The 25,432-nt window shown below is 39.6% G+C and overlaps 1 protein-coding gene across 2 annotated transcripts in view; it reads left to right on the top strand.

Moving 5' to 3' along the window:
• Positions 1-20,739, top strand: part of LOC126293655 (synaptic vesicle glycoprotein 2B-like) — a 214,674-nt gene extending 193,935 nt beyond the window's left edge. For both annotated transcript variants that reach the window (XM_049986939.1, XM_049986940.1), the window contains exons 11-12: positions 5,629-5,756; positions 18,569-20,739. In XM_049986939.1, the coding sequence (XP_049842896.1) occupies positions 5,629-5,756; positions 18,569-18,630 (190 nt within the window). In that variant the 3' untranslated portion in view covers positions 18,631-20,739. The remainder of the gene's footprint in view (positions 1-5,628; positions 5,757-18,568) is intronic.
• Positions 20,740-25,432: the final 4,693 nt, after the last annotated feature.

The following is a 25,432-nucleotide window of genomic DNA, read 5'->3' as shown; positions in this document are numbered from 1 at the left end:
CCACTGAAAACCCACAAGTGCTTCATGAACAACAACATTATGCTCCGAGGATTACAGCATGGGCAGCAATTTCCAGTCACGGACTTACTGAACCCTTTTTCTTTGAAGAAACTGTGAACAGCGAGCGTTATTTGAGCATGCTTTGCAATAGCTTCATTCCACAGCTTCTTGCTACTGCCTTGCCCTTCAACACGCAGTGGTTCATGCAAGATGGAGCAAGGCCACATACTGCAAACACTGTTTTGGAGTTTTTACACGAGAATTTCGACATGTGGGTCATTTCACTCAGGTTTCCAGGTCGCTTTAATGATGGACAAAGTTGGCTCCCCAATAGTCCAGACCTCAATCCATGTGACTTTTTTCTTTGGGGGTACCTAGAGGAAAAAAATTTCGCTTAACATCCACGTGATTTAATGGAGCTCAGAAGACTTATTCTTCAAGCTTGCATTGAAATTACGGAAGACATGTGCTCTAGGGTAATCACTAACTTCAGTGTTCATTTGAAGGAAGTTAGGAAATAAAATGGTGGACATATTGAGCATGTGCTGAGTTAGAACAAATCTCCATGGATATGTAAACAAGGGATATGTAAACAAGGTTCTTAGACCAGTATTACACTGTCATATTTCTTTGTCAAAGTTGATATGTCAAATATTTATGTCAAAGAAATTTGATACTGCAATAGGAAACTTTGTCCAATCTTGCCCTTCTGCAAAGAAATATTATCAAATCTAAGGCCCGGCTGTAGATTTCATCATAAAGGTCATTCATCTTCTGTTCACTGCAGTGTGAAATGTAACTGCTTGAAGCGCTGGCATCGCTACAGCTACTTGATGTCCGTAAACATGGCTGCAAAGTTTAGTTGGTGTGCTCCTTTGACTCTTGCTTCGAAGGGGGGTGAGGGGGGAATAAGCAAGGGACACAGTGCATGCTATTAATCGTGTGCTGGTGGGCTGTGGTGCAGGTGACTGCAAATCCACAATCGCAGCTAATAGCCATCAACCTCTACATTGGGAAACATCAAAGCAGCTTTTCAGCAAGCCAGAATAGAGGACAACATACATTAAAATTAGCTCTCCATTGCATGGTTATTTGTGATACCTAGAGCATGTCACATTATATAACTGTGTAGGGGTAGTACTGACAAGTGATATGAATAGGTAAAATTGGAAGCAATGATGATGGATGGAGAACTTAAGTATGATGGGAGGGTTCTGGGAAAATGTAGTGCATTTGTACAGGAAATCATGAGAGAAAACACTAGTGTGACCAATTCTAGAGAGAGTTCTACTTCAGTGTTTGGCTCACTTATCAAGGATGGATGGCAACAGACATCAAATAAATTCAGAGACACATTGGCTCTACATTTGCACCTGCATCTACCTCTTGGATCGCAAAGTAGTCAGTATCACCCATATGAAAGTGTAAGAGAGGCTCATGGAAGTTGAATGAGAAAAATAGCTACTGTAAACATTCATATTATTGGTTTCAAAATATAAACTGCTGTCTTGAGATTACAGTAATCCATAAATAGTCACATAGTCCACAAAAATTATCATATATGAAGAGGACAATTAATATGCTGAAACTGGCAATGTGAATTTTTATAGTAATTAGAGATGATCTTAAAATAAAGTTATTGTCTGAACACTGAAAGGTCCCATACCCCAATCTGACAATATACCATCAGTTCTTGTCAGATGGGAATCTTTGGATGAAAGGCGTTGTATTTTTGAAGCATGTTTGGGAAAATTTAGGGAAACAGGCTGTACATAAATTCTACTGTCTCCACAGTACACATTGTGTGGGGATTGTGGAAATAATATGAAAGGCCATGGGGAGTGTACAAAGATATGCAGAACATTATTTATTCCTCACTCAGCACGTGAGTAGAACAGGACAGAAAATCACTAATAGTGGCACAAGGCACTATACACAACACAAATTGGCTTGAATGGTATATATGTGGATGTGGATGTGGATGTGGAAGTAGGTCAGTCCAATAAAGATTTATTTTTAACCCTTTTGTGGTTAACTGTTTGAATGCCAGTGTTTTCTGCTTGAAACCACCATTTTATCTTGATTATTATGTCTTCTGTGTATTTGTCAATCAAACAATCCACAGGCATACTACTGGTACATAATGATGCTATGAACTGGCCATTCACCTGTGGGCGCTTTTGTCACCATTTTATTATTATATCTTTTGTCAGAATACCAAAGCTTTTAGCATGAAACTGCTGATGCTGTTGCAAGATAGACACCTAGTAGTACAATGAATGACGTGCATTGTAGCAGTCACTTGCAGTGTTCAAAGCAACAGTTGGCACAGAGATTGTGCTGTGTGACTGTAGCAGATTGTGACATGTGGCTTTTTTTATAGGACCCATACTGAGGAGATCATTGCGTGTCTAAAATTATTGGGATGGAAAATAGTTTTGATACAAAATTTATTAAATTTCAGGCCCACTTTTGCATCTTAGTTAGGACTGTAAATTGTTTCAGGCACGATGAGTGTGTGAAAGTTTCGAGATGTGGTATTGTGTCTAGGAACAATGCAAATTTGCTTTCAAATATATCACATGAAATGATGGGTGGCTGAAAACTGTATGGCCTAGTAATTCCAAAGTGAAACCACCTCCTTTAAACAATTGAATGTTTTCTTTTTTGCTAATGACTTCTTGTATCATTGTTTACTATGATGATAAAGGTTAATTATGTGAATTTTTTTTTTAAATTGTGAATTATTTCATTTTGGTGGGACTGAAAGGGTTAAAACTCAGTTTATGAGGTCGAAAACTTTGATGACCAGTATTACACTTTCACTACTACAAACTTTTTAGTTGACCCATTATTAAGACCAGGGTGGTGGGACAAATGTGTCTTGAAAATCAACTAGGTCCACATTTTCATTTCAACCTAGGAGTTTCAAAGCTGAATGTTTGTTTGTAGAAGGACTTTGTCAGGATGGAAAAATGCAGAAAAAGCATGACACATCACTACCAAAAATACATTCATTTTCTGGAAAATAAAAAACATAAAACATCATTTACAAGTTTTCAACATAAAACTTGAACTTGCTGATGCGGAGCAAATGTTAACAAGGCCTAACATCAAATGTCACCAGTTCCTATTCACCTCCCCCTCCCCCTCCCCCTCCCTCTCCCCTAGCCCTCCCCCTCCCTCTCCCACCCCCACCCCCCACCACCACCCCATGACATTAACATAATACCCAATGTCTCTTTGTACAGAATAAATTCTGCAAGTGTGAGCAAGAATTCGAAATGTCTGTGTAATACATATCTGAGATCTGAGGCAGACCACGGGAACCAGCTCAGTATACACACAGTGGGATATGGGAAACGGCATAAAAACTGCATCCAGGCCAGCCAGCACACCAACCCCTTGTCCACTGGGCAGATTCGGTCCAGGACCAGCATACCCCCCCCCCCCCCCCCCCTCCAAGAAGTTGCTGCATTAACATGTGCTACTCTGGAAATGTTTTGAAGATGCCTTTGACACATGTGTACCAATGTTTTTATATTCTATGAATTTTGCTAGGTTATATACATCCCGTGACACTCTCGGACATGTGGGTGTAATTAATTAGTGATGTATCACATGAGATATGAATCTCCAAATTTTTATTATATCTGGAAGTATTTGTTACTACATCACCAATGTTTTATTTTATAGACTGATCGGCTCACCCCATTAAGAGGTCAGACATAATCTTTATGGTTAACACTTTGTACGGTAAATTCTAATAGTACATGTGGCACGATATATAATGTACAAGTTCCGAACCTGTACTTTTAATAAGGTAGTATGTATGAGAATAATGACATAATATATCACTGAATATTGTGCCAGTAGCTTGCAGAAGGTTATCGGTCTTCCATAGATAAGATTCTAAACATCTTTGATCATACAACAACAGCTGTGCCTCTATTACGATATGGTAGCTTTCTTTAAGTGTCAGCTAACGGATGTGGCGTATAAGCCCAGAAATGCGATGTATAACTGACCATATGTACCAGTGTGTAGTAAACTGTGAAATGTAGTGTGAAGCTTAAAATAAGTAAATAACTTTAGTTATGAAGTACAGAATATGTATATGTTACAGCTGTAGACAATTAATACATAAACCAAAGCCACCATTTTATGAATGTATTACAGATACTTGAAAATGACCCACAGTTGAAACTGGCTAATTTCACCAGATGACAGATGACAGATGACAGTCTACTTGGATCATGTTTTTGATTTCAAAACCATTATGTATTTGTCAAACACAATATACTGTGTGTATTTCGTAAGAGTTGTCAGGTGCTTTTTCTCTGGTGCTTTGGGAGATGGTTGCAATTTCACTTTTGCAATGCGTAACTTCAGTCACCTCACCATGTCTTTCACACAATGCCCACTAACAAAGAGATAGAGGGGCTGGCCAGTACTTACCTCAGCTCAGTACAGCTGATAGATACACAAAACAGAACAGAAAATTTACATTCCTAGCACAGACGAACTGTCCGCCTAGGAGATGCCCAATACCCAGTAGCAGAGCATGCCCTCCAGCATAATTCTAGGGACCTAGGAAACTGCTACAGCACACATGCCATTTGGCTTCTCCCACACAACACCAGTCCCTTGGAACTGCGGAGATGGGAACTTGCACTCGAACACATCCCGCCATCCCCCTGGACTGAACCTACGTTAATCAACCTCACTCCCATTTACTCTTCAGTCTTCTCCTCTTTCCCTTTCCTCTTTAGTCATTCACGCATCTTTTCATCCTACATAGCTGTGTTTATCTTTATACTATATACCTCTTTACTTCTGTATGCATCCTCTTTGGTTTGAAACTGGCACCATACTTACAGTAGAATATCTTTGGCTTCCCTCTGACAACCATGCCTCCATCATTGCTACCCTCCCTGTTTACCTTCCCCTGTTTCTTCATAACCTGGGTTGTGAGTAACTGAATCCACTTTCCCTTCTTCCCCTTTTTCCCCCTCTCTCCTCCCTGATGAAGAAACAAAGTTCTGAAAGCTAGGAATGTAAATTTTCTGTTCTGTTTTGTGTATCTATCGGCTGTACTGAGCTGAGGTAAGTACTGGCCAGCCCCTCTATCTCTTTGTTAGTATTTGTTTCACATCTTTATATGAGATTTTCCATTAATCATTTAGATCACACAATACCCACTGTTAACAGAAAGTGTCGATTTGTGTTCCTATTACAAATAAAATGATTTTTAAAGCAGTCCACACAGTCTGCTACTGCCATGCAGTAGTGCTGTTCAGTCTCTGCTGGAGTATTGGTTACTCTTCGTGTTTTACTACCCCTGTTAAGACGTATTGCTAAACTGAATATCGCGCTAGACTGATCTGGGACTGCTCTATCGAATGGACATGTACAATTTCACTCTAAACATGATTTTGTTTAAAAATGGGGAAACAAACTGATGCTTTCCACTGACAATAGGCATCGCATGAAAGATGAGATGATGATTATTTGTTTAAGCTGACTCCAGCTACACCTTGCTGGAAAATGTCAGTAGACACATTTGGCATAACTATGTAAATGGAACTAATATTGATGTTCTTAGAGGCTTTATTTATTTTAATTCAGAGCCATGGCGGTGTGCCTGTCACTGTGTTGCGGCCGCCTAGGCACTTTCATCACGTCCCTCATGCTGGGTGCCCTCATTGACTCCAGCTGCATCCTCGCTATTGCCATCCTTGGAGGATTTGTCTTTGGTAAGCTTCTTTTTTAATTTTTACTTATTATATTTGTTTTTACCAACATGAGATTTCAGCCGCTTATAGCATTGTGAGGAGTCACGTGTCAGTCAGTCCTGCTTTTGTATTAAACTAGAACAATTGAAGGAGTTGGCAGAAGAAAATGTTAGCTATCAAATTGAAAATCTTATCTGTTGTTGAAGTATCAGAGTGCAGTCAAAAGAAAACAAGACACATGGAAACAGGTAAGTAAACTATTTATCATTTCAAAAATCATCACCTTAACTGCCAATACACTTATCCCACTTTGAAACCAGATAGTAAATGCCTACATGAAAAAATGTTTGTGGTTGCCATAATCCTCTCCTTTTTGGCAGTGACATGGTTCCCTATATACAAATTGGAAATTTGTGGTAAGGACTATGGGACCAAACTGCTGAGGTCATCGGTCCCGAAGTCACTATCCACACTGAAGTGCCAAAGAAACTGGTATAGGCATTCATGTTCAAATACAGAGATACGTAAGCAGGCTGAACACGGCATTGTGGTCGGCAACACCTACATAAGACAAGTGTCGAGCGCAGTTATTAAATCGGTTACTGCTGCTAGAATGGCAGGTTATCATGAGTTTGAATGTGGTGCTATAGTCAGTGCATGAGCGATGGGACACAGCAACTCCAAGATAGCGATGAAGTGGGGGTTTTCCCATATGGCCATTTCACGAGTGTACCCTGAATATCAGGAATCTGGTAAAACATCAACCAACTTTGCTGCAGTTGGAAAAAGAGCCTGCATGAATGGGACCAATGGTGATGGAGGAGAATTGTGCAACACAACAGAAGTGCAACGCCTCTGCAAATTGTTGCGAATTTCATTGTTGGGCCATCAAAAAGTGCCAGCGTGTGAACCATTCAACGAAACGACATCAGTATGGGGTTTCGAAGCCGAAGGCCCACTCATGTACCCTTGATGACTGCATGACACAAAGCTTTACACCCCACCTGGGCCCATTGACACTGACATTGGACTGTCGATGATTGGAAACATGTTGCCTGGTCAGACAAGTCTCATTTTAAATTGTATCGAGTGGATGCATGTGTACAGGTATGGAGACAGCCTCATGAACCCATGGGCCCTACAAGGCAGAGAGTGATCAAGCTGGTGGAGGCTCTGTAATGGTGTGAGGTGTGTGTCATTTGAGTTTTATGGGATCGCAGATACATCTAAATACAACGCTGCAGGTTACATGTACGTAAGCATCTTGTCTGATCACCTGCATCCTTTCATGTCCATTGCGCATTCTGCTGGACTTGGTCAATTCCAGTAGGACAATGTGACACCCCAAAAGCCCAGAATTGGTGCAGAGTGGCTCCAGGAACACTTTTCTGAGTTTAAACACTTCTGTTGGCCACCAAACTCCCCAGACATGAATATTATTGAGTGTATCTGGGATGCCTTGCAACATGCTGTTCAGACAAGATCTCCATCCCCTTGTACTCAAGATTTAAGGACATCCCTGCAGGATTTGTGGTATCAGTTCCCTCCAGCACTACTTCAGACATTAGTAGAGTCCATGCTATGTTGTGCTGTGGAACTTCTGTGTGCTCGAGTGAGGCCCTACATGACATTAGGCCGGTGTACCAGTTTCTTTGGCTCTTCAGTGTGTGTTAGTGTGTGAGTGAGTGTGTGTGTGTGTGTGAGAGAGAGAGAGAGAGAGAGAGAGAGAGACACACACACACACACACTTTCAGATAATACCCCCGGAGGGACATCAATTTTGATCAGTTGACTACATATGTCACCTGGGAGACTGTAGATGTGAGATGTGCTGATAATTGTTTCAGCATAGTGTTGTGGCATACCTACCAAAGCGCAATCTGTGTCTAATCTTTAATGGTGAATGCTCACAGCCAGACGGCTCAGTGTAATGGAGACGTGTGAAGCAAGTAGGCAGCCATGCCACAGAGACGCCCTCACGCTTCCTGCAGCCAACTCAGTGAGTTTGAAGGGGTTAAATTGTGGTCTACCAATTGGTGGGATGGTCTTTGTGGAGAATTGCCACACAAGTTGGACATGCTGTTCCAGTTGTTCAATGATATTGGTATCAGTGGTCAAATATACATTCTCACACCTGTAGACGAGGTTCTGCATGTCCATGCATCACAGAATGCACCACCCATGACCATCGTATTGCAGGGACAGCAGTAGCACATCATACAGCTACCGCATCACAGTTAAGAGCTTTTGTGAGCAAAGACAAGTCAACATGATCTGTTGCAAACTGGTTATTAGCAATGGGAGTACGGGCACACACACCTCTAGCCCATTTACTTAAGTAGCAGCAGCCATTTATTATTTCTCTCATGATTAGGTAATGAACTTGTTATAACTGTTCCACAACCGCATTACATACACGTCTTTCTCCTCCCTCCCCCCCCCCCCCCCCCCCCCCGAATTCACATTCACATTCACCAGTTAGTACATATAGCATGGTAGCCTGTGCCATTAGTTGGCTTATATGTTCACATGGTTTTAATATTTGAATATATTGCAATATAATAGTTATGTCTTCAGAGTCTCTCTGGATATTACATATTCTTGTGTTTGATACTGAGATAGACATTAAATATCACACATCTTTGTATAACAATTTATGTACAGCTGTGAGCTCTCGCTGAAGTTTATGAACTACTTGTTTACCATTAATGGCCTAAGAAGCTGAAAGGCAGTTCATAATGAACTATTAAACAAATATTATTGTGGAACATTAATACAGAGTGTTTATGTTTTTGATATCATTTTCTTTATTCAAATCAATTTTTTTTTCATAAGGTTTGCTTTAACACATGCTCCCTTCCTACATTATCAACACAGCCTCTCGTGATCCAGTATCTAAATTCAAATTTGACCTTTCATTCTCAGTTGCCTCGACAATTTGATTTCTGCTAATAGCACTCGTGTCAATACTTTCCAGGTCAATACTGTTTTCTTCATTAAATAGGCTCTAATTCTCACTTTAACTAGACACTGTCATTCAAATACATACATTGCACACACAGTTTATAATCAAAGTAAAAGCTCACTGTCTTTATCATTCTTCGTGTCCAACATTGCTTGAAAAATCCAGGTACCATCGATTGACCATGGCAGTCAGGCTCTGGGTTCAAAGACTGTTGCGGGAAGTGATCTCATTGTCACAGGTCTTCATATACAAGCTGATGGATACATAGTAGTTATATTAATCAATGATACTCTATGTTTAATGATCTAACTATATATTTTTGTTTCTTGGTAATTTTTAGGTCACAGACAACGAAAGACTCAATTGATAATAGACCGTATGAGTAATTACCGAATTTATTATTTAGTATTTCAAACCAATTTAACTACATTCAGTTTTAGCAGCATCCCATAGGCCACAATACAATATTAATCATTTCACACTGAAACCTTAAGCCAGTCTGAATGCAGCATGAATAATTAGCCCGAAATTATGTTATCGAACATAGTCTTTCAGTAACTATATCATTCTCTCTACACAGGGCTGTGGCATCTGTGTAGCATGAAGCAAGTCAGTAGGAAAAAATTACTCTCAAATGGTGGACAAGGTAACAACTTCAGAAAAATTGGATGATTAATCCAAAAAATAGAGCTTCACAAACTGAGCGCATCAATAACATGTTTTTCCATCTCTGGGTCTTATGCAAGCAGTTATTTGACTTGACAGTGATTGATAAAGTTGTTGGATGTCTTCCTGAGGGATAGTGAGACAAATTCAGTGCAGCTGGGGTGTTGGATCTTGAAAATAGTTAGCTGGTTGGACGGCCCTGCCTTTTGGTTGTCCTCAACGGCATACCCTTACAATATTCTACGCCATGTTCTGTCGATCTTCATTGCAAGCCATCCTGGGCTAACATTTCTGCAAGTTAATGCCTGTCTGCATATGGTGAGCCTTTTACTGATTGTCTTCATGCTTGCCAAACATTACCTGGGCCAGCAATGACGAGATCCGTCCAAATTGAGAAAGTTTGTAGCATTATGGGCAGGGTCCTCCAGCCAAGTTGGTATTTTGACAATCCAACATGCTAATTAGACACAATTTGGTACAATATCCCTCAGGACATCCAATGACTATGTCAATGAATGCCAAGCAAAATACCTGTTTGGAGGAGGGCCAGCTCTTTCTCTTGAATAAATCATCCAATTTCCAATCATTTTTGTTTTGTCTGCACATGCACATCACATCTACCATTCATTATCTGTTTTCCAGCTAGAAAATTAGTTAACTGTGAACTTTCATACAAATATATTCACAATATCAGCCTTTACATATACCAAAAAACTTAATGTACCAAAGTTTGCCTATATTTCACATAATGCATCTTAAAACTGACAACACTGATTCTAAAGTTAACACACCACTGAAAAGAAGAGTGCATCTGAGACTGTCAGAAACAGGAATTTTCATTTTTGTTTCAAAATCTTTACTTGTTTTTTTTAAGCACATTAAAATGCAGCTTGTTAGTTTAGTAGTCAATAAAATTTGTGTTCCCTATTTCCTTTATAATTCCTCAACTGTTGTGTATGCCATTTACTGTGTTCAAAGTCTGTAAATAAGTTTACTGTAGAATCTAACAGCCATTTAATAGATGAAGTGTTTCATGCGTGGATGAGGATGCTCACATATGCTTTCATTGTGTATCACTGCTCTTATGTGGGTTTGAATTTTTATTGGGTTGGTCAGTCTAGCATCACTTCACACAATTTTCCTGGCTGTTGTTCACGGATTGTGGCTACAATGCTGCGGTTCCAGCAGATGCATTACATTATCTTTTGTGGATGTGGGCGTGGCTTTGTATGGCAAGTTGCTGCTATGTTTAGGCTCAACCAACAATTCCTTTCTTTTCCTTGGGTTAGCATAAACACACCATTTCTTATTAGCAGTAGCAATGCAGCACAGGGATCATCGGTGTTGTTTACGAGCCAATTGATGATGAGAAAGCAGAGATGCATGTATGGCCACCTGCTAACCGTTGTGATTTTGGCTTAGAGCATGTGGTAACCCGTACTCCTGATTTTTGAACCTTCCCCAATGCATGCAGATGTTGCACAATTGCAGAATGACCACAGTTCATCACATTTGTCAGTTTTTTAGTGCAGTGATGTGGGTTATTTGAATTAGTGGGTTTAAATGATCTTAATTAAACACCGAATGTCTTCCTGAATGTGGAGCATCACTATTGTCAAAATTATCCTCCTTAAAACGAGAAACCCATTTTCCTGCTGTGCTCTGTTGATTGACATTTTCCTCATACATGGCATAAGTGTTCCTGGCTGCCTCCACTACTGTCATCCTTTTCTTGAACTAAAACAGAAAAATACTGTAACAATACGAGTCAAGATAGATGTAACGGTACTTGAATAGCGTGTTTGCCTCTATTGGTTATGGTAGAGAGATCGATCTTTTGGTCCTGTCTGTGTATTTATATATAATATTGCATGAATGAAGACTGGGCGAGTGCAAAGCTATCGTTAAAAACGCACACCACACGATTTGTTATGATTTGGTCAGTCATAATAATAATAATAATAACATGACTTTGAATACAATTAAAATATAATGGCAATACATGTTTATGTAAATGTAGTAAATTAATGAGTAAGGTAGCCGATCCTATAAGGTAAAATTGGGCATATTGAGGTGTTTTGCTTTATATCGATGAAGCTGATGATACGGCATCATTTTTTTGTTTACTCTTAGAAATAAACAAGCAAAGAAGTGCTAATTGTGCATTGTGAAAAAATATAGGGGCGAGTTTTAAATAACTATGGTATACGATGAGAGTAACAAAAGGACATTTAGTTACACAAAATCACGGATAGCGAAGTGTGGTCATTAAATTGAGTACACCTACAGGGTTGTCAATTCCGGGATAAATCTATATGCATCTCACGAGGGACACGGTATTGAGACCATTTAAAAAAAAATTATATCACAGATAGCGGGCTCCAATTTATGAAAAGGAGAAAAACGTTAACTTTTACGCGAACTCTTAATACTAGTGGATTGGAGAGAAAAGTGTGTAATTGTCTTATGCCTAATAAACTTTTGTGGAGGGTGGTGGCTAAACTAGAAGAGTCAATTACAAAATACTGTATCATTATCATTGACTGTTGGTGTCGAGCAACCAAAACTGTTCATCAGAGTTTCAATGGAACTTGGGAGTTAGGCTTCAGGCACTCGCATGTACTCCACATCAGAGTGTGAATGAGTGCTGAACGTGAAATAAAACTGTGAACAATGTTATGTTAAATAAAACAGAAGAAAAAAGACAGTTTGGTCGTATCTGTTATTATTCCATAAACTGTAACATTTATTATCATTGTATGAAGCTTTTATAGATGATCTTTATGACAATTTGCTTTGAAGGGATCTCGTTACAAGTTAAGTTTTGGGGACCTGGTCAAGAGGGGGTAGTTCGTAGATCCTAACTACTGCAGTTATTCTGGAATCAGGTGCTACCATAACTGTTGTGTGTTGTCAATGACTTAAGGTTACCATATCTCATGCTCTAAATTGATGTGCCTTTCCACTTGGTATAATGGTGCCTCAAGGCAATGACAACATGGACGACGAAGGAAGATACGGTAGAATACGTCAGAAATGTTAAGATTTCTCCACTTGGCACCTCCATTTTCTAGCATCCACAGCTTGACTCACTATCTCCAAATGGCAAAATAACATGTCAACTCAAATAATGCAAAGTAACAACATGTCAACTCAAATAACAACACTAAACTACAAATGTAAAAATTACAAGTGTTTAATAAGCCACAACAACCGGAATACCAACACACAAAACAGATCCTATGAACTTGGGCATCAACATAATACAAAGAAAATGTTGTAGCCCTTTGGGTAGAAATAACCATACAGTGCAAAAATGTTTGCTCTCAATTGTGTCATAATGACTGATCAGCTAAAATGTGTGACAGATAGCTGATATAAAAGCAGCCTAAAAATATACCCATCATGCAGAAAAATTTTTGGGAAAGAACTCCACAGATGTTATTTTCATCTCACCCAGATGAAGCTGTGAGACCAATACTTCTGAAGCTCTGCATACAAGCTTCTCAGTTATTGGAATGTAACCACTTAAGTTTCACTTATTTTGTTACCCCTTTGCCTTACGATTTAAGTTCTGTTAGCGTGAGCCGTAAGTGGCCGCAAGGTACGGATGCACCTTAAGATTCTGAGTGCTTACACACACTAAGGCTGCAATGCACTACGCCTGGTGTGATCTGAAATCATGCAGGATTTGTAAGTACGTGTGTGAGATACTAGTAATGTGACATTTCTACAGGTATCATAAATAATGATGATTAATGGCCCATTGGAAGCGAAACATTAATTGTCTCAAACGCAATGATATATTCACAAATGTTTTATTTCCCTTTATAAGCAAACATACATTGATGAAATACATCTTAATAATAATATTCATAACAATGCAATGATCTAAGACTGTATAATATTTTGTTCAAAACATTCTGGGACCTGTTACGTTAGTAAGTTGGCAAACACATTTTCAAATGCAACGTCTTCACATTGACATGTGCATGAATTTAATAGTCTTCGATTGTATGATATCGTTCAAAACAATCTGGCACATGTAATGCAACCCTGCACTTTTTGCATTCCCATGTTGTTTTGCTGCATCTTTTATGCTTTCTGCACACTACACAAGCTCTCAGAGTATTTACTTTTGATGGTGTTGGATAAATATGTTTGGGAAAATGTGTCCAATGTTGCATGTGCAGTCTTTGTGGTATATTGCTGGATGCTAATCATCCCTTCCGATTATATTCCAGTAAAGGTGTAGTTTTCAACAGTAATTCTGCAATGTGAATCCTATATTCTGCATAGCTCTGTCATTTGCCACTATATATTTTGTAATAAAAAGTGTACGTGTTAAATAAAGCAACCTCAAATAGGTAAAAGAATATCTTGCAGTATCCTTTCATACATTTTCTCATCACAGGGAAGCATGCTAGCATCTGATCTTGGCGATCAATTCCAATCATGCCTCTATTGTATTTGGCAACACATTTTGGTTTCCATGATCCATTGCAGAGAGGTGTGTCTGTGGCAATCATTTCTGCTTTTGAGTGTTTTGTGGGAAGCATGTAAACATCTCGTTTATCTTTCCATTTTAGTGCCAATATTCCATTACAACTCCTCACTGTATATTTTCCCTTCTTTAATTTTTCCTTCAAGAAGTCTGTGGGCATATTTTTTCTGTTTGAGCGCACTGTTCCAATCACATTAGTTTTATTGGTGAGGAGAGTTCTGAAAAGTTTTGGTGAAGAAAACCAGTTATCTAAATCTAGAGTATGCTCTTTGTGTAATACCGACTGTGATCGTGCTAGAACTACACTTTCACAGCCACTACCACTAGCATCAGGTTTGTCACTATCTGTGTGTATCTTAAAATCAGAGCACTATCCTGAACTTGACTCACACAATTTATAAATTTTAATACCAAACCTCACTCTTTTTGATGGGTGAAATTGTTTGTATATGATAAGCGCCCCTTAAATTTCATTAATGATTCATCACTGGCAATATTCTCTTGCATTGTGTACACTTCCTTAAACTTTTGATTGAACATATCTATGACTGGCCTTAGTTTGTAAAGCTTATCTGTCTTGTTGGCTAAACTGTCATTCGCTAGATGCAGAAATCTCCTGAATGGCATCGCCTTCCTAAATATTGGCATTTCTATAACAACCCTCTTAGACCAATACATCTGAATCAACAGTTTCCTTACTTCAGCCATGATTCTACATAGTGCAATGTATATTTTTTATTTCTTTACAGCCGATAGGGGAACACTTTTGGTCTATTTTTCATCTCTTCTGTTCATTGTTGAGTCAAGTCTTGTGCATATCTATTCGTCTCAGTTACGATGTTTTCCCAAAATGTACTGTTAAATATTACATTGAAAATGTCTAATTCTCTTATGCTTGTACTCACGTGCTGTAAGGCTGCATCCTTTATTCCGGGAATTTTCGTATATGTCCAGATTGTTGGTTCACTGTCTTCCTTTTGCCACATTCATGACTCTGATTGTTGCTGGTAGGTTTGCTCTTCTTCGTCAGTATCATCTTCAGTCACCAGCCACTTACACCATTTTCATCCAGGAGGTAAAACGTCACTACCACTGTCACTCCGCTGTCAAAATATACTGCAAAATCATTGTTGCCTACGCCACCACATCTCTCCCTTTTCTCGTGAACATGTTCGCTACATGTGGGGAACATTGTGAAAGTATTTTTGTGAAGTCAGCAGGTTTGAATGTGGTGAAGAACACTTCGTGTATGCTGTGTGTACTCGATCAGCTCCGCAAATTGTCAGAGACATTCTGCTTACATTTGGTGCGGTTGAGCGACGACATTTCTCACATGACATGCGCTTGTTTGGCACGGTAAACATACCACGTCTCTGATATGCCTAGGTGATGTTTGGCCAGGTCTGCATGCTACGTCTCTCACACGACATTGTAAGCTAAGGGGTTAAAGAGATAAAAAAGGCTGTACAATGCGAAATATGTGTGAGATTCATGATGCAATTATGATATAAGCTGCAATACGGTAGTTGGTAGACTTGATCCAAATGCAATGGAAAGTGAAAAGAAGTTGAATACATCCAATCATCAACAAGAGAGAGTCACTTATCTTACTTTATTTCCTCAGAGTCAGTTCATTAAAAAGACTATGAATGGATTTCATGCTTCCTAAGAATGGCGCAATTACCTATGAAGCTGAAGATGAAAAAGGGACACTGGGGTATGCAAACGAAAGTGTGAAAAGACATTTTCAGAAAACATCAGACAAAATATTTTAGACTTAAATGCACTTCTTGGGTGGTGTTAACAATTATAAAATCAGGTGCATCAATTTTAAGATAAATTATGAAAAATAGAGGCAAAATTTTATACACTTGGCCTTTTGTAACTTCAGAGGCTGATAACATAGAGCAAACACATGTATGGGTTCACAATTTACTGATTTTCTGACATGCAGACTTTCTTGATTCCTGGGCCTTTGGCTCACTGCCAATATTCTGCTAAAATATGGAGAAAATTTGTTATAACAAAGTTTTGAAGCAACCGTGCAGAGAGATTGTGCCACGAAGAATACTTTCTGATGATTTACATTCTTAGCACACACTGCGCAAAATGTGTCAGAGGAGCACCTCGCAAGATCCTACTTCTGTTAGGTCACAAACAGCGGCTTGACAAACTGGAGGATATTTTCATGTGTTTCCAATTCCTGAGTAAATGGCCATTGTGGAAATGACTTTAGTGCCTGCTTCAAATTACAGTTAGAGGTGAAACTTTGTAGGTCTTCCTGTGGCTCCCTTGGGTACATTCTGCACAGTTTTTCACAAAATTGAAGTTAATTGAACTGGGAGCATGTTTATGTTGGGTCCCTTGGCATGGAATAATCATTTGCCAAATTGTAAAATTTTGCTACATTTCCATAGACTGTTGTTGTTGTCTTCACTCCTGAGACTTGTTTGATGCAGCTCTCCATGCTACTCTATCCTGTGCAAGCTGCTTCATCTCCCAGTACCTACTGCAACCTACATCCTTCTGAATCTGCTTAGTGTACTCATCTCTCGGTCTCCCTCTACGATTTTTACCCTTCACGCTGCCCTCCAACGCTGAATTTGTGATCCCTTGATGCCTCAAAACATGTCCTACCAACCTATCCCTTCTTCTAGTCAAGTTGTGCCACAAACTTCTCTTCTCCCCAATCCTATTCAACACCTCCTCATTAGTTACATGATTTATCCACCTTATCTTCAGTATTCTTCTGTAGCACCACATTTCGAAAGCTTCTATTCTCTTCTTGTCCAAACTAGTTATCGTCCATGTTTCACTTCCATACATGGCTACACTCCAAACAAACACTTTCAGAAACGACTTCCTGATACATAAATCTATATTCGATGTTAACAAATTTCTCTTCTTCAGAAACGCCTTCCTTGCCATTGCCAGTCTACATTTTATATCCTCTCTACTTCGACCATCATCAGTTATTTTACTTCCTAAATAGCAAAACTCCTTTACTACTTTAAGTGTCTCATTTCCTAATCTAATTCCCTCACCATCACCCGATTTAATTTGACTACATTCCATTATCCTCGTTTTGCTTTTGTTGATGTTCATCTTATATCCTCCTTTCAAGACACTGTCCATTCCGTTCAACTGCTCTTCCAAGTCCTTTGCCGTCTCTGACAGAATTACAATGTCATCGGCGAACCTCAAAGTTTTTACTTTGTCTCCATGAATTTTAATACCTACTCCAGATTTTTCTTTTGTTTCCTTTACTGCTTGCTCAATATACAGATTGAATAACATCGGGGAGAGGCTACAACCCTGTCTCACTCCTTTCCCAACCACTGCTTCCCTTTCATGCCCCTCGACTCTTATGACGGCCATCTGGTTTCTGTACAAATTGTAAATAGCCTTTCGCTCCCTGTATTTTACCCCTGCCACCTTTAGAATTTGAAAAAGAGTATTCCAGTCAACATTGTCAAAAGCTTTCTCTAAGTCTACAAATGCTAGAAACGTAGGTTTGCCTTTTCTTAATCTTTCTTCTAAGATAAGTCGTAAGGTCAGTATTGCCTCACGTGTTCCAACATTTCGACGGAATCCAAACTGATCCTCCGCGAGGTCCGCATCTACCAGTTTTTCCATTCGTCTGTAAAGAATTCGCGTTAGTATTTTGCAGCTGTGACTTATTAAACTGATAGTTCGGTAATTTTCACATGTCTGCACCTGCTTTCTTTGGGATTGGAATTATTATATTCTTCTTGAAGTCTGAGGGTATTTCGCCTGTCTCATACATCTTGCTCACTAGCTGGTAGAGTTTTGTCATGACTGGCTCTCCCAAGGCCGTCAGTAGTTCCAATGGAATGTTGTCTACTCCGGGGTCCTTGTTTCGACTCAGGTGTTTCAGTGCTCTGTCAATTCTTCACGCAGTATCGTATCTCCCATTTCGTCTTCATCTACATCCTCTTCCATTTCCATAATATTGTCCTCAAGTACATCACCCTTGTATAAACCTTCTATATACTCCTTCCACCTTTCTGCCTTCCCTTCTTTGCTTAGAACTGGGTTGCCATCTGAGCTCTTGATATTCATACACGTGGTTCTCTTCTCTCCGAAGGTCTCTTTAATTTTCCTGTAGGCAGTATCTATCTTACCCCTAGTGAGATAAGCTTCTACATCCTTACATTTGTCCTCTAGCCATCCCTGTTTAGCCATTTTGCACTTCCTGTCGATCTCATTTTTGAGACGTCTGTATTCCTTTTTGCCTGCTTCATTTACTGCATTTTTATATTTTCTCCTTTCATCAATTAAATTCAATATTTCTTCTGTTACCCAAGGATTTCTAGCAGCCCTCGTCTTTTTACTTACTTTATCCTCTGCTGCCTTCACTACTTCATCCCTCAGAGCTACCCATTCTTCTTCTACTGTATTTCTTTCCCCTATTCCTGTCAATTGTCCCCTTATGCTTTCCCTGAAACTCTGTACAACCTCTGGTTCTTTCAGTTTATCCAGGTCCCATCTCCTTAATTTCCCACATTTTTGCAGTTTCTTCAGCTTTAATCTACAGACTACAAACATAAAAAATATGATTAAAATTAAAATTACTAAGGATTTTTCCAGGGAATTTTATCTCAATCAGTATCAGTGATTAACAATGATTTGACAGAAGTTTGTTAACTTGGGGTGTAATATTTCCTGTATCTGCAGCTTGTGGTGTACTCTCGACATTGCTGCCATCCGAGGCAAAGCTGAAGAGGATGAACCACTGAGGGCAACTGCAGCACAGCGTCTGTATCCTCGCTGCCATTGTCAGGAGCCTGAGGTGTCGCCTACATGTGCTGCTCTCATTGCTATACCTCGTGACCTCAACGATGAGAAGTTGTCCTAAGTGTTTCATGTAGTCAGCTGTGATGGTCAGCATCCTGCATCACTGTCTTAAACATGATGTGGTGCACCAGTTATTATTATTTTGGTGCCAGACAGATGTGAATGGCACAAGAAGAAACAGACTGCCAACTTGTGAAAACTACACAAAACAAACTGTACTAGCTTCATTCTTTTCCACTTTTCATATTTTCAATGTACCACCAATTCAGTGACCATTATAGAATTATTAAGTTGACCTGATGTATTAATTTAGAGAGATTAATTGAGGAAAAAGATGAAATTAATTTTGTTGACCTCGTCCTTTAAGAAACTAAACCAACTGCATTGAAGCACAAATATTGGAATACATATGTGATATGATAATTCTCAACATAGAAAGTAAGTTCATGAGGTGTGTTCAAAAATAATGGGAAATGTTGTTTTTTGGAAATAATTTTATTTATATGTCTACATCAATGATCGCCTTCAAAGTAGTCATACATAAGCCCATTCCCCAACCTGTGAAAAACTTCTGTAATTCTGTCTTTCAGATAGTTTATCACTCTTTCAGTGATGCGCTTTTAATCTCACCCATGCTTGTGAAAGTATGATCCTTTAAAGTTTCCTTTACTTTTGGGAACAGAATGAAATTAATGTGGTGTCATGTCTGCTGAATGTGGAGGTTGAGGAAGTATTATAATGTAATTTTTTGGCTAAAAATAAAAATAAAAATTAAGTTTGAACAGGTGCATTATCATGGTGCAAAAGCCATAAACACCACAAATCCAGACTTTTTTCAGATTGTTTAATGCAAATGGTTTTGAACTTGTAAATAGTAATTATTATTGATTGTTCCACCTTAAGGCAAGCACTCATGATGCATTATGCTGTTAAAATCAAAGAACACAATGTTGTAAACTGCACAGTTGACTTCACTTGCCAAGCTTTTTTTGGTCCTGGTGTTCCAGAATGCTTCCACTGGCATGACAGATTTAATTTTGATGTACGAGGAGTATTCAGCAAGTACTGCAACACTTTTTTTCTGAAATCGTGTTGGCCTTGTGACACCTCATTGGGAGGCCTGTGTGCCCACATGATACCACTCTACTGACTGACATCAGAGCGAACATCTTGTTGCATCAGAAACCTCCCCATCATCCATATACTGCTTTCCGTAGAGTCCGTCCTTCATTGGGCCTGACAGATGGAAGTCAGAAGGTGTGAAGTCTGGACTGTAAGGTGGATGAGGAAGAGCAGTCCAGTGACATTTTGTGAGCTCCTCTGTGCTGCCTTGAGTTGTAATGGAGAAGGAGAAGTTCATTTGCCATTGTCTTAGACTAAAATTTAACAAGTAAGGAATTAATTATCATGTCACATGTTTCATATATAAAACATAGCAAAGATAATGGCATGAGGTAATTGATATGCCAGCATCAACAATGACTTCTTTGACTGTGGCTTGCAATCATTCATAATCTGTTACATCTTTTCCATGATGTCATTGGATGATGATGCACTGTCCAAGATGCTCATCATCTTCAGCATCTTCACAGAGTTCTTAAAAATGCTTATATCAGTTGTAAACCCTTGTTTTACCCAAAGTATGCATATAAAAAATATCATCATTTACAAAACTTTGCTGTAGTTTATTCGACTACCACAGCAAAATTTAATATATATTTGCTGATCCATTTTCATGGAAAATAAATAACCACGAACGCTACCAAAAACACATGTAACCTATTTCACAGCTGACAACAGACTAAATACCTAGTGTAGCTAACACTGCACATACACTTTTCTCACATTTTTACCAACAGGACAACGAATATTTTGCACAAAGTGGTCTGTTACAACACGCAAAATTACAAAATTCTTGTTACTTTTTGAACACACCTCGCAGAGCTGCAACGAATCTTTCACTGTGCCAAATTCATATGTGTGCCAATTCATATTTCATGTACATAAACCTAGTAACAATTAAAAACTTGTCTCTCTCCAGGACTAAAAAATGATTAGTGACTTTATTCATTCATTTACTTGCATATAGCAAAAATGCTATGCAACCAGTACCATCATATGAGTTGTATGTCTGATGATTGAAATTAATTTGTGTAAGTATCTGATAACAGGTAATAATAACATCATGGTAAGAGACAAAAATTTAATGACATTACATTACTGATGGAAAAGATATAGAACAATACAGCAATAATAATAATAATAATATCATTTATTAGTCATTTCATCATTCTGTATTATTAAACAGACAAATTACTTCCAATGAGGTATCAAGATAGATGGCTATTTACTGTAAAGAAGACACATTAAGTTGCAGACATGTACAATTAAAAGACATTTACATAAAGCTTTCGGCCACAGCCTTCATCAGCAGAAGAGAAACACACGCCATTCATACAAACAAGAAAGCACACCTCAAACACAAATGACCACCACCTCCAGCATCTTGGGCTGGAATGCAACTATGATGTGAGATGCAAGCGGCAATGTACAGTGGGTGGGGAAGTGCAAGAAATAGTAGTGTAAGGGTTTGGAGACAGATGAACGCTGTCTGGTGGAGTGGGGCAGTAAATAAACAGATGGAGACAAGGATGGGGAGGAGATGATAGGATACAGGGGGTGGAAATTGTTGGATGGAAGGCATGAGGACAGTATGTTACTGTAGGTTGAGGCCAGGATAATTATGGGAGCAAGAATGTGTTGTATTGATAACTCCCATCTGTGCAGTTAAGAAAATATGGTGATGGAGGGAAGGATCCAGATGTCTCGGGTAGTGAAGTAGCCATTGAAATCAAGTATGTTATGTTCAGCTGCATGTCTCACCACAGGGCAGTCTACTTTGCTTTCGGCCACAGTTTTGTGGTGGCCACCAATCCTAGTGGACAGATGGTTGGTAGTTACACCAATATGAAAAGCTGTGCAATTATTGTAGCAGAGCTCGTAAATGACATGGCTGCTTTCACAGGTGGCCCAACCCCTGATGGGGTAGGATAAACTTGTGACAGGGCTGGAATAGTAAGTGCTGGTTGAATGGATTGGGCATGTCTTGGTCTTCCACAGGGATACAGCCCTTGTGGCAAGGATCAAGCCTTAGGGCCCTTCCAGAACATCTCCCATGAATCCATTTCCCTCCTCACCCCAATGACACCTCGCACACCCACCTTCCATGTGCTGCCCAAAATTCACAAACCTATCAATCCTAGATGCCCCATTGTGGGTGGTCATTGTGCCCCCACTGAAAGAATTTCGTACTCATTGGCCAACACCTCTAGCCAATTGCCCATAATCTAGCTACCCACATTAAAGACACCAACCACTTCCTTTACTGACAATCCACCATACCCATCCCTTTATCTCATGGATCCCTACTCGTCACTGTTGATGCCGCCTCCCTATAAGACAACATCCCTCATGTCCACGGTCTTACCACCATCAAACACTATCTTTTCCAATGTCCTCCAAACTCCAAACCCATTATCTCATTCCTCATAAACCTTACAAATTTTATCCTAACGCACATCTACTTCTCCTTTGAAGGGGAGATACATACAAACAAATATGTGGTACAGCCATGGGCACTTGCGTGGCACCTTCCTATGCCAACCTTTTTATGGGCCAACTTTAGGAGACCTTGCTATCCTCCCAAAATGCCAAACTCCTAGTCTGGTTCAAGTTCAGTGATGAAATCTTCATGCTCTGACTCAGGACCAAGACACCCTATCGCCATTCCTTCATGACCTCAACACCTTCTCTCCCATCCACTTCACATGGTCCTCCTCAACCCAGCGTTGCCACCTTCCTAGATGTTGACCTCCTCCTCTCTGGTGGCTTCAACCGCACCTTTGTCCACATTAAACCCATCAACCAACAACAGTACCTGCATTTTGACAGCTGTCATCCCTTTCATACCAAAGTCTTCCTGCCATACAGCCTGGCCACTCGGGGCAGCTTATCTGCAGTGACAAGGAAACCTTTGCTCGGTATGCTGTGGATCTCATGAGGCCTTCACACGTAGTCTGCAAACAGGTCTTCCATGCCATTCCCCTCACACCCCCAATCATCTCACCCCCAAGAACCAGCCACAAAGGAGTGTCACCTTCATCACCTAGTACCACCCCGGCCTAGGATAACTGAACCACACACACCTTTTGCCAGGACTTAGATTACCTATCATCACACCCTGAAATGAGGGGCATCCTACTCAAGATACTGTACGTTCCACCCCTTCTAAAATGGTGTTCCATCGCCCACTCAACCTCCACAACGTCCTAGTCCATTCATATGCCACTTCAAATCCCAACCCCTTGCCACAAGGATCATGTCACTATGGAAGACCCAGGTGCAAAACCTGCCCAGTCCGCTCACCAGCACTTCTTATTCCAGTCGTGTCACAGTTTTACCCGCCCCCATCGGGAGGCCAGGCCACTTGTGAAAGCAGCTATGCCATTCACCAGCTCAGCTGCAATCTTTGCACAGCTTTTTACATTAGTATGACTACCAACAAGCTGTCCAGCAGGATGAACAACCACCGTCAAACTGTGGCCAAGAGCAAAGTAGACCACCCTGTGGTACAACATGCAGCTGAACATAAAATACTTGATATCAATGTCTGCTTCACTGCCTGAGCCATCCAACACACCACCAGCAGCAGCAGCTTTTCTGAACTGCACAGATGGGAGTTATCCTTAAAACACATTCTCCGCTCCCATAATTATCTCTGCCTCAACCTGTGGTAAAATACTGCCATACTGCCCCCACACACTCTGCCCAACAATTTCCACCCCCTCTGGGTCCTATCATCTTCTTACCATTCTCATCTCCTCCCCACCCCACTCCCCCATTTATTTACTATCCTCTGCCAACATGTCTGCCCATCTTTCCCTGCTGCTCTCCTTTTTCGTTCCTTTTTCCCCCACCTCCACGTCCCACAACTCCTGCCGCTGTGCCTATCAGGAGTCTAGTTCCTCCACACTCTACCAGACAATGTTAATCTCTCTCTCCACCCGTGCACTACTATGCCTTCTGCTTCCCCACTTCCTGCAGATTGCCACTTGCATCCCAAGTGAAAGCTGCAGTCTAGCCCAAGATGCTGGAGTTGGTGGTCATATGTGCTTGAGGTATGCCTGCTTTGTGTTTTAACAGTGTGTGTTTCTCCTTTGCTGATGAAGGCTGTGACTGAAAACTTTATGTAAGTGTCTTTTAATTGTGCTTGTTTGCAACTTAACATCTTTTCCTACAGAATCATATATATTATTTCTCATATCATCATCCCTTTTTCAACTCATACTAATCATATATGTCAATTTTGTGCTAAAACTTACTATTTGTGGAAAACTTTAACACAAAGAGACTTTTAACAATCACAGGCAAAAGGACATCATGAATGCCTAGCTTCATAGCTATATTTTATGAAGCTAACTTTTATACATGATTAATAAGGTGACAATGACAAATGAGTACATAACTTTTGAAACTGTATTCATTTAGAAAAGTCAACTTGTACAACAGGCAGAGATAATGGATTACTGCAGTGGTCATGGTTACTATCTATGACAATAATGTGAAAAAATTATCTAGTTAATAAGTACTTTAAAACAAATAAAATGGCATTTGTTGTAAGACAATATGAAAAGGGAGTATCTTACACATGATTAATGAGACTCCCTTTTCATATTGTCTTACTACAAATACCATTTTATTTATTTTAAAGTACTTATTAACTAGATAATTTGTTCACAGTATTGTCATAGATAATAACGATGACCACGGCAGTAATCTGTTATCTCTGCCTGTTGTACAAGTTGACTTTTCTAAATGAATACAATTTTGGAAGTGATGTACACATTTGTCCTTGTCACCTACAATTTTGATTTGCTTATTGGTTCTATGGCTTAACATGCTTACTGGAATTGAAAATGTTTGTCAAGTTATAGATTGTGTGGCCCTACTGACAGACCGTCTGCCTGCCATACAAGCCAGGACAAACATTCCGAATGCAAAACACATTTTCAGACACATGGCAATGTATGTACAAGGATGTGTCATGAATTTATGATTAGTATTTCACATTGTTTGATTCATTTTAAAGATGTTTTCTCTTCTTATCCCAGTGACTACATTTATTACAAATACCTTCATTATTTAAAACTATAATAGTGACAAAGTTTTGCATCAGTCTGCTGATATACATGTCATATAGAAACCAATATGTCTGTTTTAATTATGTGGTTGTTACTGTGTTCTTCAGTCTGAAACGTGCATCTGTTTGTACCTGATTGCAGTAAAGCTATTCAAGCTACAGTCTCCCTCTACAAGTTTGATTCCCATGCTTCCTTCCATAACCAAATTGACGATCCCCATCAACTGATCTCTTCTTTTTCTCAAGTTATGCCGTAAACCTCTCTTATCGCCAGTTCAACTGGTACCTCTTCACTGCTTAATAGATTTCCTTGCCTAATCTCCAGCACTCCTCTGTAGCATCACATTGCCTCAGTTTATATTCACTTCTTACCTAAACCATTCACCTCTGACATTGCCCTTTCTTACAAAGGCTACACCCCAGACAAATTATCTCCTGACGCCAGATAAAGCAGGTTTCCCGAAAATAGGTGAAGTGAGTCCACTCGCTCAGTTTCAGTGAAAGACAGCCCCTCATACTTGTTGATTAGGGGGATCGGTACAACA

This window comes from Schistocerca gregaria, chromosome 10 (assembly GCF_023897955.1).
Source record: "Schistocerca gregaria isolate iqSchGreg1 chromosome 10, iqSchGreg1.2, whole genome shotgun sequence".
NCBI lineage: Eukaryota > Metazoa > Arthropoda > Insecta > Orthoptera > Acrididae > Schistocerca > Schistocerca gregaria.
This window is presented reverse-complemented; position numbering and strand designations above follow the sequence as displayed.